We start from the raw sequence: 18,268 nt of genomic DNA on the forward strand, positions 1-18,268 counted from the left end.
CAATTCTTCTTTTTAGTTTGAAATTACTCAACAACAGGGAAAGATTCACAGTGTTTTAAATTCTGGGAACATGCCCAGAATTTAACCCCCCCCTCCCCACCTTTTCTACATTTCCACAAAGCAGATGCAGGAGAGAAAATGTCAGCATCAGACAGTACACGTGGCTGATTTTGCTGTTAGATAGCAGAATGCAGAAAAGGTAATACCAGCATTTTATTAAGCCCCACTCAAGCATACCTGTGACATTTACAGAGCAGGAAAATACATAATGTCTTAATGCGTTCGCCTAAGGAAGGAAAAAAAACAAACAAAAAAAAAACAAAAAAAAAAACAAAGTGTGAAAGATAATAACAGAACCAAATACAGATTTATTGCAAATATGGCTGGTACCTGTCCTCATATGATTTATATATTCTCAACCTCATCTTCCTACCTGTGTCTCATGGACACACGTGTTATCTCAATATGACTCATGGACAATGTCAATGAGGGTAGACTTTAAACATTGAGGGTGTTGTTGTACACCTGTGTATAGTAGGAGTGGATGTGCGGGCATGGTAGGGGGGCGCTGAGCACACTGGCTAAGAGAGCAAGTTGTAAGTGCCTTCACCTGTCTCACACACCTGTACTTGGAGAATACACACCTGTGCTTTCCCGTCAGGGCCCCAGGGCACAGATATAATCCCTTCTCTGTTCGGTCACTGCCTCTGTTTCCCAAACAGCTGATTAAGAGGCATGCCAACAGAAAATGCTGGTCTAATTACTGTTATATAATCCCCGATGACTAGATGATAGGGAAGAAACCCTCACTGATCAATTCCTAGACCCCAACAGCTGTAATGACCCAAACTGCCTCTGTGTGGGATAGATAAGTCAGTTGGAGTGTGGATGTGATGAGCAATCTTATCTATGCAAAACTCGATAATCTTAAGAGCACAACAGGAAGTCAGGACTGAATAAAACACAAGGCTGTGCTACTGTAAATTTGCTAGAAGGGATAACATGTTTGCCTTATCAGTGTTTTGTAGTCGCCTACTGAAGTGGAATATTGTCCTGGGAAGTGTTTGTTCACTGTGTCCAGCTGCCCTCACTCTGCCCTGTGTTTGGATGTCTCAGAGCAGGCTTCAGATAAGGCAGAAAGGATGTCAAGGTTGAATGACTCACAGAAGTACATACAACTAGATAATGCATGCTCATGAGTTCACACACACACATATCCTGTAAACACAGAGAAACATCCCAGTCAATACTGACAGCCATAAAGAGATTTTAGCTCCACTAAGAAGTTGAACTTTTTTCTGTCCTGCTCAGATAAACCACAACATTCCTCACAGCTTTTTCCTCTACGTATTTTCGTTCACTAACATCTCTCAGTCTTCATTGTAAAGAGTTTGTGTGACAGTCGTACCTGAGCTGAGAATCTCACCAGTGTCTCAAAAGAGGCAAGGCCTGGTGATAAAAATGCATGAGCTGTCTTTTACTGCGAGATGTGGGAAGATGGACACCCAGAGCATGACACTTGACTACACATCTGTCACACACAGCAGTGGCCTGGTGCAGCTGTTAGGACTGGTGAAGCCGCTTCACCACTGAATAAGTATCTTGTTTCATCACCTTTAACCCCAGCTTGGACTATGGATCACAACGCAATGACATGTTCTAACCTTGTAGATGGACACAAACTCCAAATAATGTACTGAAATTTTTCAAACCAGTGTTTATGAGAGTGGAACTATAATTTGGAAGCCTCTGGAAAGTCTGTCCTGTTCTTATGAGACTGATTACTCCTTCCATGTGAGATCATTTTAAAATAATTTCTGACTTTCATTAATAAACTGTGTATTTATATTTGTTAATTTTTAGAAATGATAAATAAACTGCCTTCTGATGTACCTTAATATATTTATCATTATTTTGAATTGCATGTGTTTGGTCTTTCATTAGTAATAAGCCAAAGCATGCTCTGATTGTTAAGTTAAAAAAAAAAGATTGTATTGCAGAAGTTCACTTGTTAAAAATGCAGACCAGACAGTCTGGTTTACCTTCTTCCTCATACCAGAACGTCTGCATAAATACATTCATTCATAAAAGATAAAAGCTAAGACTTGTGTCAGGTCTGTAGGAAACTGTTATAATTGTGTCCCTGCTGTAAAAAACATGACACCCCACTGCTTTGTAAGCCCAGCCACCATGACCAGGGGCGAGTTGATTTACTGGATATAATGACTCCTGGTGAGACCAGCTTTGTGGTCAAAGTCTCAGTGTGGAACATGGCATCAGCCAAGTGTCACAGCCATTGTTGCAGAGAGGGAGGAGGAGGGGGGGCAATCACACCTTTGAACATTTGAACTCTCCAGGCTCACTTTTTAAAGTGATAGTTTTTTCAGGAAAGCTGCTCACAGATATTTGTCATAGAAAGGTTCAATAACACAGAGCCAGGGTGTAGAATTATGAGATGTAGCGGGTGAATGCGTGTGAAATTTTCTGAAAACTATTAGTAATGTCAAAGGCTTGTTTTGTGTTAGCATTGTTATATGGGCTGGTATAAATTGAATAGTTCCTTCGAGCACTTATTGCTCACCCTTGACCCCGTAGCCTTAAGCAAGACCAGATGAAGTGTCCTGTGGTATAGAAATTTAATAAATCTCTTCCTGACTCGCTGTGCTGCTCCTTAAAAAAACAAACACTGAGATGTAAGAGCCATTTGATTACCTTGCTCTGCTCTGATAGGCCATCACCTGGATGGATTGTGGTTATAGCTCTTTTTCTTGCTCAGATGGAGGTTTTGACTTCAGGGACACTGCTCTGTGTTCACTACAGGTCAGCACCCACAGTGCACCTGCAAGTGTCACCTCTCAACACAGTGTATCATGGCTACCTGGAGGCTTTCTCCTCCGCCCCAGCAATAACACATGTATTTATTTCTCCCAATTCAATCTGGAGTGACAAGTCAGCAATGCAGGTAACAAGATTAGACTGCTTGAGGGAGAATCACTTGATACAATTAATTTCATTGTGCTTCCCTCAGTAGGAACTGTTGAGTGGTTCCCGCAGTTGAAAGTGATCTGATTTTTCCCCCAGCTGGATTTACATTTATGTAAGCATTGCGCACAAATGGGTATATCTTGAAAGGATAAACATAAGCACTGCTGCTTGCTTATCTAATTTTATAGCATATTTAAAGTACTTGAAAAGACTAACGAAAAGCCCACAAGTGACAGGTTCACTTCTGTTGATTACGCACAAGTGGAGCTAGTGGATGTTACCTTAATTGCAGGGATTATCTACAGTGCAGTAATAGACTAAGAAGTTGTCTGTATTTATTATACAACTTCATGGAAATCTTTCATTTATCACACATTAACACAGCGGTAACATTTGGGTTCCAGTTAAAGTTTGAAGCAAAGGCAGAAAAGCAAATGGCTGAACCACTGCCATTCAGAAGGATCTGCAGGGAAGAGAGACGGATAGAGAAGGTCGGGTGGTGCAAGCTACATGCTTGAGCGGTCTTAACATCGGAAATAATTTAATCTGCATCACAGTTTAGAGTCCCTACCAGTATCCTGACAGGCCCACAGAGCTGGTGGTATACTCCAAACACTAATGAGGCCATTTGTGGAGCGCAAGCGCTGCTCTTATCAACACGTCTCACATTTACTAGAAGTAGGTCTAAACAGTTTTCATCTTCTCCTCTTTTCCCACTTCAGATTTTTGCTTTAAGTCAGCAGCTTCAGCTCTTTTGAGACAAGGCATCTGCTGAAAAACAGATAACATCACCCTTTCTGCTCATGGCTTCTGATTGTAGGATGAAGACTGAGAATGAGTATAGTTTGTTCTAAACAAGGGGAAGCTGTTTGAAATGCAAGCAGCCCTATGCAGCAAAATCAGATATTCCGTTTCCCACAGTTATCTATTTATATATTCTGTCTGTATGGGGGTAGAGAGGGCAAACACACAGATGCTAAGCCAATATGACCCCCACCTCGCCATTGCCTGAAATACACTCAGAGTGGAATTCTATCTGATATTTGTTGGAGTCAAGCATGGATGCATTGAGAGGTTGAGGGGAGCTCATAGAATTACCCCCTGTGTTTGCTTTCAGAGTATAGATCTTAGCAGGAGAAGGGAAGTGGGGGTGGTATGCAGAGCACTGAGGTGGAACAGAGCCCATCATTTGAGCTTGGTATCTAACAAGCTCAACACTCCTCAATATATTTAAGCTAAAAGTGAAAGTGAGGAATCTTCTCTGCACCTGTGAAAAGCTTTCATTTCACCTTCTGTGTCTTCACTGTCTTTTTTCTGTTTTCCTGCAGCAGGTGACCTCGCCAGATGTACTTGGCTAGTGTGGACTAAAGAAACAGCCAGATGTCTCTAGTGACACCTCGCTGAGATAAGCTGAGAATTGGGTGTTGAGATATACTGAGAGCTCATGCTCTGTGCTGCTACTGACAGCCTGGAGTAAAGAAGATGAATCTCAGGTGCAGAGCGAGCTGCTTGGAGGTGTCAAGGCAGACCAGGGCTGAGGTGTGGACGACCAGTAACATCATTCTTTCACCACCCTCAGTTTCCCCTGTTACTCTCTCACATTTCCCTCCTGATGACATGATGGATATGACTCCGTCACCTTAGCACTTAGGGTTGGATGTAACAGGACAAGGAGCAAGTGAAATTGACAAGAATACTGGGAATGATATACACTGGAAGAAGCAGTTGGAAGAAAAGGTTCATGAGAAATTAGCAGAGCCAGAAAATTAATATATTTCAGAACTGACTACATGGATCTAACATATAATTCAATCCCTCTGAATTGTCTGTGTGTTGAAGATTTTTGTACTCTTTCATATTTGCTTAGTTTGCTGGTTTTCAGTACTTTTCTTCTATAAAGGTCTTACCAGCAACATTGCAGTGCTTTTGCATCTTAGACTGGGCCTTGGTTTTTATGTTTGATGTTTTATGGAGCCTCAGTAGCTGGAACTTCTTGCCCTGGTCCGAGGTTGCCATTGGTTACCTGTGATCAGCACACGTCTGTTGGCAGAATAACTAATATCTCTTCAGGGAGCACTTCCTTTTATGCTCTGTTTGAGACTGGTGTGGATATTGATTTGGTTGGTGGGCTAGGATTTCTCTTGGGAGCTAATAAAAATAATTACAAAAAGATCATCAAAGGACTGACCTTCTGTTGCACACATGAATAAATATGTGACAAAAAAATAGAAAAGACCATTTCTTGGTGTGTGGTCAGTAGATGAAATATGAGCTACAGGGGTTATTGAAGTGAGATTATAACTTGGATTTAAATGGAACATTTAAGTTGTTCTTTTAAACATAGTTTTTAGTTGTGTAATGTGTGATATGTTGTTTTGAGCATATAAAAAAGAAGGCAACATGCACAGACTCTGCACATTTCTTGGATAACAGCACAGCAAAATTGTATCAATTTCAATGAAGCTGACATAAGTAGACAGAAAGAAAAGGCAGAAAAGATTCAGCTTCTGGTTCACTAACCCTTCTCTGATTTCATTCCCTGTCTGTGTGCTTGCTTGTTTGTTTGTTCTCTGGTTTCTGCTTTCCTCCCAGAGTGGATGACTGCACAGCAGTGGTGAAAAGTAATGGTGGTGTTATTGCAGACAGGGGGAAACACAGCATTTTGATTGGAGCGTGTGCCCTGAGACCCAGTGAAGTGCACTCGCCTCAGCTCAGAGAGCACTTGATTGCACAGCACCAATGATCGTATTAAAAGGGCAACAGAAAGGCCATTTACCGTAAAGAGATCAGAAAGGGGGCCCAATAGGAAACTGAAAATTGACTTGTACTCCTGTGTGCTGGATCTGTCAACTTGGGGTTAGGAATGTCTATTAAGTTTTTCTTTATTTAGATATTCTTGGACAGCACACATTCAGGCACATTGCTTGTTAATATAAACCATATGAGGGCACAGTAGAGAACATGATCATTCATGCAAACACAAACTGGTTTTGCTGTTTTACACTGAACAACAGGCAAGCTTTACATGTTGAACTTTCTGTATTGAGATTGATTAGACAATTTTACACTATATTCTTTGGCATATGGATGTGTTTTTAACCTTTGGTACCTCCACACCTGACTCTCCACTCAGGAAGACACTGGCCAGCCACGTCTGGCCCTCTGTGCACCTAGCTTAGCTTTTTTTTCTGGCAGTGAAAGGACAATTGTGGAGGCATCTGCTGTGTTCATTTCCACAGGAAAGAGGAGAGCAGATGGAGACTCAAGGTTTAAGTGATTAGAAGGCAGTAGATTGGAATACAAATTGGATTTAAAGAAATTAGACTGATATAAATCGAATGGAGTCGCCACAGTTTAGTGCTGTGCATGCGCATTGGCCTTAGTGAAAAGCCACTGTGGGGCCTGTGGATTATGGAGGAAGCAGATGCTTCAATGAGATAAGAATAAATGTGAATTTGACACTCCATTGAGAGAGATGGGGGTGTCTGTGTCTGTCTTTTATCTTGCCCTCCATTTATCAATGTCACAGTGTTAATTACTGTTTCATTTATTTAAGTTTTTCATTGACAGACTTCAAACATCCTCTAACTGGAAACTAGCTGCTGACTAAGTTACTATTACTTATCATTGGTGAAAGAGACTGAATAAAGAAATGACCACAGTGTACTTCGTATTTTTGCTTGCCACCAGTAGTGCACCTTCAGTTCTCCACACAATGCCACTGAGATTAGATCGTGAGCTGGGGGAACATGCTATCACGACACAATCTACCACAAATCCCTGCCTGTGGCCCCAGTTAGCACAAGACACAAGGCCTGATCACTAATCAATGACAGGGAAATGGAGGGAATTAGCCCAAATTAGGAAGAAGAGAGAACAGACTACCTCCTGTTCAGGGGTCAATATGCTACCATCTGATGCCTGATTCCTGACAACTGGTGGACTAAGGCACTTGTGTGCAGAAAAAATGCAAGTGTTTGTGTGTGTGTGCACGTGTGCACATACATCCATCTCACTCAGAGTGTTAGAAGTGTATTTTGTGCTGATCACTGGATTTCTTCCTGCCTCTGCCCTTCTACCCATAGACTCATGAGCAGAACTGACTGGGGTAAAGCTTGTCCTAGTTTCCCCTGGGAGAGCCAAGTGTGAGGAGTGGTGGAATATGTGCAAACCCAGCTGAACAAAGAGCTAAAAATCCACTGCTTTGCCTTTGTCCCATGTTGAAATTAGCTTTTAATCATGCATAAAGGCCTGTGGGGTACATTGGGCATCTCTACAGCAGGCATCATCCTATGGGCCTACTGCACCACCCTGAGGAAGGTCACAGTCATCAGCTCGGCTCAATCAGCACACCTGCAACGACTCGTTCTAAGACAAAGAGCTTAGATTGGGCTGAGATTGGTTAAAATTAGACTGCCAATTGAGCTACGATCATTGATGGAGTGTCTAATGTGGTTTAAAGGAAAAATAATCAAGAACAGTTACTGGAAAAGTTTGCCATAGTCTCTCTGCCCTGTACTGGGCCTTTGATCGTTTGGGGCTGGATCAAACTGTTTGATTGTTGCATGGTTCCCATGGCCTGTGTGATGTAAATGTGTGTGGCCTACAGCGTCTTATCTCTGTGGATAAGACCTGGTCACAGACACACAGAGCCCTCTGACTCAGAGAGCATTATCTTCACCACCAGACTCCCAGAGATCATACTCTGCAAGCCTTTATGAAAAGGACTGGGACATTTTCAGCCACAGGGGATTAGGATTTGACATCAGTCTAGACCCCAACATTCATATTCACATCACATGTAAACTCACGCACAAACAATTCAACAGTTTTGTATGTGTTTTTTCAATGTAAGCAGACTGAATTTCTCCATTCAGAGGTAGCCCAGGGGTCCAATTAAGCTCAAGCTCTTGATATAAGTTTGAGTGAAGCAGATGGCTGTTTTTCTGACTGGTCTGAAATATGTTTTTCTTTCTCACATGCTTCTACCCTAAGACATGCTTTAGTAACTGGCTATTAGTTAGAGCCATTCAGCCATTTCTCACTGCTTATCTGGTCTTGATAGTCACTGCAGCAAGCCAAGAAAAGTAGCCCACATGTCACCGTTGTCACTGATATTTTCTGGTATCTTTGGTTCAGTGTTGGTTTCAAATAGTTTAAATGTGGATGTGTTTGAGTTTCAGCAGAGTGACAGCATTTATTCCAGACTGTTTAAATGCATTTTAATTATCTTATTTCTACAGTATACAATATTTATTTAATTCACAAAATTTATTGTCTGCTTAACAAGGTCTTTCCGAACTAGTCTTTTTAATTTGTAGCTGCAAGTTGTGTTTAGTAGTTCTTCCCTTGAAAGTAGTTCCACATTTTTCCTCATAGTTTCACTGTTGGTAGTAACATTCATGGAAGACGATTTACAAAAGTATATTTACTGAAATCATTAAAGTCAGTGTAAAAGTTCTCCTGCTGCCTTACTTTATGATTAATTGCATTTCTTTTTTTTACTTTTCTTTTTTTTACAGGATCCCGAATGCGCCAGGAGGACTCCCCACCCCGGATTGTGGAGCACCCCTCTGACCTGGTTGTATCAAAAGGGGAGCCTGCCACTCTCAACTGTAAAGCAGAAGGGAGGCCAGTCCCAACGGTGGAGTGGTACAAGGATGGAGAGCGGGTGGAAACAGACAAAGATGACCCACGTTCTCACCGCATGCTGCTTCCCAGCGGCTCGCTTTTCTTCCTTCGCATTGTCCACGGACGACGGAGCAAACCAGATGAGGGAGTCTACGTCTGCGTGGCCCGGAACTACCTGGGAGAGGCCGTCAGCCGCAATGCATCTTTGGAAGTAGCATGTAAGTCAAGAATCTGTGTTTTTTCCTCCTATTTGCTGGCTCACTAAAGTTTCTTTTACTCGTGTTATATGATAAGATATGGGCTGGACAAGAAAAATGTCTATTGCTTGCTACAGATGATGAAAAGCCTGGATTTCATTTTGCTATAATGTGAGTTTTTTCATTTTTTGTTAATAATAAATATACATAATAGAAAATTGCATTCTGTGTGGACTCTTGGGAATTATATCTGATGAATCAACATTTAATTATCAGCAACTGTAATTACATTTTTAGAGCTGATTCCATCTCGTTTCTCTTTTTGTCAACTCTAATCATTTTCTGTGTGTCTAAAATGAACTTGTTAGGTGGGGTAATGAGTTGGAGAGAATGAGTTTTTCAGCCATGAACATGATGAATTCGATACATTCTTTGCTCAGGGGAGTTGTTTTGAAGTTGGCTGTAGACCTTTGAGTTGGACATAAAGCTGCTGTCAGCCTCTGAGAGGGACATGATGGCATAGTAGACTCAGGTCCTTCTCGGGAGAGCGGGGGTAGAATGACAAGCACAGCTCCTGATGGACATTTAGCTCAAACTGTCTGGACTGTGTTGGTGAACGCTGACAGGCAGAACCTGAGCTGTGGATCAAATTACCTTTGAAGATGAGCTTAACCCTCCAGCGGGCTCAGGATGGGCTCCCAGGCACCTCAAAGTGTGGAGAGGAAAGTCTCCACAGCCTTTTATTGGTTTGGAGATTTGTTTTGTGATGCAGCCCTTAATTTTAAGCTTTTGTTTAAGAGATATAAAGTAAAACTAAAGATTATTCTTAATGCCTGAAGAGTTAGGGGGATCTCACCATGAAAATAAGAGAAACATTAGCCATTGGAGAGTTTCTCAGCTGTATAATTTAGCAGCAAGCAGAGATTGGCTTCGCAGTTAGCTTGAAAAAAAGAAAACAGAGTAAAACCATTTGGTAATTAAAAATCTGGCATGTTTTTAGAAAGAACAGAAATAACTTCTTCTTTGTATTTGCACTGTAAATGTATTTCTAAGCTGTTACAGTGGCAGTAGGCTTCATAGTTAGTTTGTGCTCCTTGGCAAGTGGAAATGTAGGGGGTTGGTCTGTGCCCCCAACCCTCTGTTCTGCTCTCCCAAAGGCCTTCCAGCAACCTCCAGGTGCTAACTGTGTGACAGCAGCTTGATCTATTGATTGCTGTCAGAGGGTTCTCCCAGCCTAAATGAAAATTCATGAAGAATTGATGAAGTCTCCGGATTATTTTATTTTTAATTTCTCACACTCCTTCTTAGCATTGGTTTTTTTTTTTTTTTTTTTTTTTTCACTGATCTTTCTTTCTCTGTTGTGTAAGATCGGCTGAGTATCAGAGAACACTGAGTGGAGGAATTTACTTTTTAAATGGATGAAAGGCGGAAGATAAGGAGGCCACACGGGATGGAGAACACACATCTAATGAGTTTTACTAGCAACATTTTTTTTGACGAAGAAAATTTGGGCAAACACCAAAAAAAGGGGCAGAAAAAACATACACCTCATCCCTAACTAATGCAAAAATATTAATTTTATCCTTTACTATGCTTCCATCAAATATAACATCATAAAGCACTTTACTAGCTCAAACAATGTATACATATTGAGACTTAGCATTAAATAAGACTTTAGTCTATAATCTTCAATCTGAGGTCCACCCCAACACTCCAACAGGAACAGATTTGGACACAGATGAATTAATCTGATACTCCTGGTGCAGCTGTAGGCACCAAACCAGCTTAACTAAAACTGAATCCTGATTTCTTTTAATGATTCCTCAAAGTGAAGTATCTTTCCACTTTATACCTGGTTGGCTAGTTCAAGAAATACTTATTTTTTAGCACCCTCTTTTTCTACTGTACTTTTCTTTGCTACCTTATTATAATCTGACAGTGTATTGGAATTATATTATAGTAAAATAATTATCTTTTTTTTTTTTTTTTTTTGTTAGCAGATCAAATCCCCTTGAGGCACGAATTAGGCATTTGATAGGATGAGGACAAAGAAAAGAGCTTTATATATGAGGATAATGTATGATATCAAGATTTTAATGACTTGTTGAAATTTTAATGGCAGGTAATCTAAGCGAGAATGAGTAGAAATGTCCTAGAACTGATTGAAGGGTTAGTGTCTCAGACTGTCTCAAGTGCCTGGTCAAGGTTAACAAAAATGGTCAGAATGATCTTCAGTTTTAACATCATCATATCCCATTGTTGAAGGTCCCTTCAACAATGGTTATTATTCTCTTTTTTATTGGCAGCTACAATACCACAAAAACCATTTTCATTGATTAGTAATATGTATATAAAAACCTCTTTTATACTAAACATGGACAAGATGATTTCATGTATGTTGTATCTCAGTGACATAACCCTGTGACTATTACCTGCCATTTTCTTTATGTGCTTTATTTTATCTGAAATGAGACTCCAAAGAAGGGTTAGGTCTGTTTTATTGAGGTCTTCATGGAGTAGCTTGTTGAAGGCCCTGGGCTCTCAGCTTTCTTTCTGAGCCAGATCTTCAGGGGGGCTGGGGGAAGCAAAAGGGGGTGGGGTGCTAAATCCCCCTGCATTGGCTTTGCTGCAGTGATTAGTTTTATCAGGACCTGACATCCGTCTAGTGATTGTACAGCCAGAGCTAATCGCACAAGTAGAAGCAGCATTTAAATCTATATCCATGTTGAACTGAGTTTATGATATCCCCCCCCCCCCCCCCCCCCTTCCCCCCATCGTCCTCTGCCTCCTTTTCTCGCTCCATTGTATTGAACACACCTTTGCCCCCCCTCATTCACGAGTGGTTGAACAGGACCCTGGTGAGATAATTGAATTGCAGCTCTGAAACAGATTGAACTCACTGTCCACTGAGCAGAGTGGCGCTGCTACTTGCTGGACCTCAAGCTGGGCAGCACTCACCGCTCCACCAAAGATGTAGTGAAAAAGGGAAGAGAGGGAAGAGGCTTCGAAGAGGTGCTTCTGCATTATTAATGAGGACCAGATTGGAGAGACTTTATTGTGTCTTTACTAGATTTAATCCATCAACTGTGTCCTCTTTAAGTGTTAGATGTTGAGCGCACATTGTTCACAAATGGATAGACAGGAGCATGAACTGCTTGAATCGCTCTGTGTTATATGGGCTCATGGAGTATGTGCTGAGTGCCAAGATAATGCTTAGACATCATTTTGCTGCATATGGGAGAAGATTTAATTACAGCTGTTGTTTACTGTCCTGCACTTTAGAAGAGAGGAGAACTAGTAAACATGTTGCCAAGAGAATAGCTGAGGACTTTCTGGTCGTCCTAAAAAAATAAACCTGACTTCAGACCAGCTCTGTTGGGTGGACATCCAACTACACTACATATACGTGAGTGTGCCCTCTTTTCTCTTCTCAGAATAAACTAGGTCAATGAGCAGGTTCATAAATCATTGTGAAGACTGTGTCAGAAATCCTAGCTGCAGCCACCGCTGCTGAATAAATTGCTAGCACTGCGAATATCTGTGTATGTGTAAATGTGATGAGGCACACCTGGGGCGACAGGATCCCAAGAAAATGTTAATTAGTCCCATCTTTGCAGGTGGATGAGTAGCACACATACACGGTGCTCCAGATATAATCATGACCTGCACAGTGAACAGGTACAGTTTTAATTGGATGTCAAGTGTGTTTCGGGCCCTCTGACGTGTACTGTATGCAGTTGCATGTGTACTAAATGTAAGCAATCATCTTGGGGGAGGCATCACAAATGAATGAAGACATGGGATCTTGCAGCTTTGTTCAGTTTCTAACCTTTAAAAATGCAAATGACACTGAAATGAAACAGATGTCTTGGTTGGTTTTAAATGCCGCTTGGAATGGGATTGGATGACTTTTAAAAAGGTCCTTTGATATCAGCTAATGTACCACTTTTGCAATTAACTGAATCGCTAGGTAGCATTTGGTACTCGTACAACAAGGTAATTAGCAGGGAAATAGAGTTGGGAGAGGTGTGAGTGGTGGAGGGTACCAAGCTGTTCCTGTTGTGTCCAGCATGAGGAAAAGCTAATAAAGGGAGAGGCCAAGAGGAGCAGGCCAGGTGGGGAGTGAGGCTGAGCTGCACTACCAAGCCTTTCACAAGCTCATCTGGACTCATTATTCCAGTTCAGAAATTAGAAAATGGGGTGACAAGTGCACACAAACAGCAGACACTCATACACTCTCAGACACGTGCACACAAACACCTGCCCACATGCTTGTATAAACCCCGATGGGCTAAGTTTAATCTGTGCTGAAGTCCTTGAGAAATAATGAAGGGTAATGAAGGAAGCAGCAACAATGGAGCCATCACGACACATTAGTAATGTACAAAACAGTAAGGAAATGAAAAACATACACTAAAAACTGTCATCAGAAAATTTGTACTTAAGTGTTTTGCTCATTTGATGCATGTTTGGGTATCTGTTTATGTGGTGACATGTGTGGTAGGGCCGGGTGATATACTCAATGTTTCCTGAACAGCTTTTCGTGCAATATAGAAAATGTCTATATTGCGAACATCGAGTACAAACTGACACGGCAGCATTTAAAGTATCTACATGGTATTTTCTTCGTAGTTTAGCTTCTCTCAGTCATAGCTGACAGACAGCTCACTCCCCTGCCCATCCAGAAAACTCTCCTGTGCACATGCGCGTTGTTGTTTCAGGAGAGACAGGAAAAAGAATGGAGACATGGAGAGTATGCAGGTAGCTATCTAGCTAGTTTCCAAGCATTAAAAGATGAAGCTAAATGCGAGATGTCCCTTTTAAGCAGTAATATGCCTCAGAAATGACAACAATGACAAGGAAACTGATTATTCAGCTGTGCGTGTTTCCCAATGAAAATTAAGTTCTTAGTACACCGGAGCAGGAAACTCGTACAGTTGCTTCTCTTCTTCTAGTCGCTCTTATTTTTAAATAAGAGCTGATCTTAAACCAGATATTTTTGTCTTGATTTACAGGTGGTTGATGCAACTATTTTCAACGTGTGCTCTCTTTCTGCTGGTAGGAGTGTAGCGCACCTGTGTGCACGCAGCACGACATGTACAGACATGATGTAACAGAATTACATGCCAACATGAAAATAACATAAAATGTTTAATTTTTATAATAAAAGGACAAAATATAAACTTGTTCTAGAGGAAAGGGACCTTCGAATTAAATTAAATAATAATGTAACTTAACATAACCTAAATAATAAAATAGGATACTATTGAATGAAAAAAAATATATCGGATATTAATTGAGTAATTGTAGAAAAAAAAATAAATTTGATCTTCTAGGGTTGGTGGGGGTTGATGTTGGGAGTCTGGGGAGGCCCCTAATATAATGGTCGGTGAAACGCTGGGTTTTATGTTGGAATGCAGGTTCCTGGTTCAAAATAAAAAGTTTGTTGAAAGTGAAAAATCACAATGAAGATAAATTTTGCTGAGCTTAATTAAATCCTACTGGTGTTTTTTCCATAGTAATAATAATAATAATAATGTTGAATTCATCATTTACACAGTGTTTTAAGAGATTTCAATACATCGGGATGTTTATCGTGTATTGGGATAAAACCATAAAAATATCAAGATATTAATTTTCGGGCATATCGCCCAGTGATAATGTGTAGTACAGCTTAACTAATATTAGACAGCAAAATATTCTGATAAGGAGTTGAAATTGGGGGAAAAAAATGGAATAATTTTCTAGCAATGCATTTGTCAAAGTGTTGAGTAACTCAGTTTGAAGTCCCAGCTTGACTCCACTCCAGCATCCGCTCAGCTTTGATGCCTTTTCCTGCTGCAAACAGTGCTGTACATCAAAAAAGTTCTGCTGGACAATATAAACAATGGCACCAATTTTAAATGATCTCACATCTGCGCATGTGTAAAGTTTAAAAAGTGGCACAATGATAAAAATGTTGTAAAGAGCTGGAAAAGGGAAAGATCCTTGGTTACATGTGTCAGTTGTGTCTGTGCAGCTGGAGTTCTCCGACCTCTGCAAAGGGCTTTTCCTATTTATTTGAGTATACTCAGAGTGTGTCCAAACACACACACACATATGCACAATTCTTTCCAACCATGTACAGCATGCAGAGTGCACATGTTCTCCTCTCTACCTAAGTCCTGTGCAATGAATGGGAAGAGACTGTCCTGCCGAAGTAGAGCTGAAATGTGGAAAAAACATCTCATGGGAACATAAATCTTAGGAATACACCACGGTCACCACCAACACTCTGACCTTTCTCTGTCACACATACAAAATACCACATTCTCACACACACAATATGTCCTGAGACTGCATTTTTACTTTCCTTAGTGGGCTTTTTTTTTTGTCCCAGTTTTGACCTCCCAACTCTACCCAGGGACATAGATTGTTTGTGTTGCATCTGTCAGAGAAATACTGCGCTGCAGAAGGGAAATAATGCACACCTCTATGGTTCCCTGTGGCTGAAAAATGACAACAATAATGGAGTGATGTTGCAAGAGCTGAGGACTAAGATGGAAAATGTGGTGAGAAAGTTCATAAAGGTGGCAAAGACATGGAGTACTTAATAAGATCTAAGTTTGGGATTACCTTTGACTCTCAGCTCCTTATGAATCTTTTTGTCTTGTTTTCTTTCATTCTTCACGTCTTGCTTGTCACTTTTTAAGTGCTTAGACTACATTAAACAAGTACATGGTGCTCCGCTAAGGATGCCACAACCCGTCAGTAGAGGAGTGAGCTGTCAAGCAAAGAATGCTGAACCAGCCGCTTCTCACGTCCATTAGTGCCCTGCAAGATGAAGCACCCATCTCACTGGGTTTTGTTGTGTTTCTTTTATACACCCTACTCTCGCTCCTTCACACTTTCCCTCTTTCTCTCTTTATAGTGACACTTTTATTGATGGCCTCTCCACTCTGACAATGCAGGTCTATTGCTTTGTCTCTCCTTTCTGCCTGTGTTTTTGCCTCCTTTTTGCTTCATTCTCCTTGCTCAAACTAAACCCGAGCATCCACGCTGCATCTCATCATGCAGCTTGGATGCTCGGTCTGCACTGACTGAAAAAATAAATCTTTGCATTAACCCTCGGTCTATAAATTGTGCAAGCCTGTCAGCGTTGTTGCAAAAAGTAAGCTCTGTCAGGTGAGCATATTTTATAAAAATAAACTAAGCTTCTCTTGCTGCTTCTCTTCCTTGCATCATATAGTAGGAGAAGTAGACTGAGCTGTGTAAATTATTGAAATCTGTCTGCAGGCTCATTATTGATTAACTTGCAAGCACAGACTGAGGGATAGGGTTTTGCTTTCATGCGTGGATTGTGCTTTGATTTCTGTTTTAATATTGACTTACACGTATAGTTGAAATTTATTCAAGAGTTGTGCAGTTTATCAGATATAGAGATTTATTATGACGACAATCAGATATCAGAATAAACCGTTATTTGTCTGTTAATCTGTTCTTGGGGCTGTGTTTGTTGATAACCTGAACTGTTAGGTTTGCAGCTCTGTCTTTTTTAAATTGTTGCACCGGTGTGCAGTTCACCAGGATTTAGATTAATTTGTGTGATACCACACTGCTGGTTGACAAGTAGGTGAAGGGACAAGTGAGTGATAATGATATTAATCAAAAACGTGACCCAGAGTTAAATTCCTGTATCCCTGTAGATGGCTGCAAACTGAGGGTGGCTTGCATTGAGTCCAGCTGGGACTGGCTCCTATGACCCCTAAAGGACCCTTTGCCCTTTCCTATCCACCCCAGATCTCTGTCATACCATAATTCCTTAACCTAGCGCTCCCTTCCAATGAATGTGTCCCTGTTGTGACTGACCTCCCCCAGCCACCTCCCTCCTCTCTCTCAGACCCTCTGAGACTACTAGAGATGGTAATCCATCATATGGAGGTAGGGAGGAGGTGACAGGAGTGGAAGCCTGAAGTTCAGACACGAGCTGATATAGGCTTGAATCAAATGTCGTCGAAATTGATTCACCCTCTGGTGTGTGGATTGCTGTGTTATTTCTGTGCTGATGTTCCTGGTTGAAATGCCCATCATTTCCTCAGTTACCTTCTCACACACCCTGAAACACACATTCATTCACATGCATGCGCAACACTGTGCAGTGCACAATGCTGCCTGGGATCGATCCCATGAAAGGGTCAGCACTCAGCCAGGCCCAGGATTCAGCCTGTTTATTTTGGGTTACGACTGTCACACCCCACACTGGCGATTTGATGGATATGCCCCGTTGAATGCTGTTGTGCACACACATTTGCACAAGCATACAAACACACTCAAAAGTGCTCAAAGGTAAATGGCTTGCATGGATGTTTTTCTAGTTGTGTAAATAATAAGGACAATCCCTCCTTAAAGTAGCCTTTGGGGAACATGGGAGATGCAGCATTTCAGCTTCATTAAATTCTGAACTCAACTGTGAGAAAAGGAAGGAAGCTGGAGGAAGGGAGAAAGAGACAAACTGCAAACTGACCATAGGAAGCCAAGGGTTCATAGTAAACAACTGTGGCAGCTAAATCATTTATACAAGTCAAAGCATATTTCTGTTTGTATGGATTTATTTATTGATGATTCTGTTGTCATCTGTTTACTTTTTATGGGACTTTGCAGTGAACTGTAACTAGGTTTTGTTTGTCTCTCTTAGTGGATTCACTGTGGGTTTGGATGTGTTATGATTTGGTGATCTTCCCTTGGCACAGACAGATATTGTGTTTGGCTTGGATTAGGTTTTCTGTAAGGGACACCTATCACTGAACGGAGCCCTCAACAGCTGCAGACCAGAGTTGAAACCTAATCATATAGTCTCTGCTGTCTCCCTCTTTTTTCCTTCTCATTCCCTCTCTCTTTTGCTCTCCTCTCTCCTTCCCCTTTTCCACTCCCTCCCTGTCTCATTTCCTTTCCTGCTGTTTGAAAGTGATACTCAAAGTATTTTGGTCCCTTTCAAAAGTGAGGGGAGGCAAGATCAAATGTTTAAGAGAGCAGTTTCTAACACAGCTGTGATTCCATTCTACTTTACAGCTTGACCTTTCCATGACTGTGCCGCCGCATCCATTGGGCATATCAGCAGAAGAAGTAGTCTGTCTAGTTGCGGGTGACCTTCAAGCTAATGGCTTCCCATTTTGATGTGTTGTGTATCCTAACTGCTGCCTCGGCCTGTTGGACTCCTCTGGGGTCACTCCCAGGTTTGACCAAGGTGATGGATGGGGTTCTGTGTTTTGATGTTGTTCAATCACCTTTGCACTGCAGCAGCTGCAGCAGCTGCACCATTCACAGATAAATGCCAAAGGTCCTCAGCTTTCAGGGATGGACAAAAAAGGATGGAAACTACCTACATTTTTCATGCGTTGTGGAATATCACCAGGTGTGGCGAGATGACATCACACACTGAATGAAACTGGGAGCTGTGGTATGTGTGGCCACCTGCT

The 18,268-nt window shown here is 41.4% G+C and overlaps 1 protein-coding gene across 10 annotated transcripts in view; it reads left to right on the top strand.

Moving 5' to 3' along the window:
* Window positions 1-18,268, top strand: part of robo2 (roundabout, axon guidance receptor, homolog 2 (Drosophila)) — a 259,653-nt gene that overhangs the window by 107,788 nt on the left and 133,597 nt on the right. For all 10 annotated transcript variants that reach the window (XM_041995030.1, XM_041995036.1, XM_041995037.1 and 7 more), the window contains exon 2: window positions 8,508-8,834. In XM_041995030.1, coding sequence (XP_041850964.1) covers window positions 8,508-8,834 — 327 coding nt within the window. The remainder of the gene's footprint in view (window positions 1-8,507; window positions 8,835-18,268) is intronic.

The sequence above is a fragment of the Melanotaenia boesemani genome, chromosome 9 (assembly GCF_017639745.1).
Source record: "Melanotaenia boesemani isolate fMelBoe1 chromosome 9, fMelBoe1.pri, whole genome shotgun sequence".
Taxonomy (NCBI): Eukaryota; Metazoa; Chordata; class Actinopteri; order Atheriniformes; family Melanotaeniidae; genus Melanotaenia; species Melanotaenia boesemani.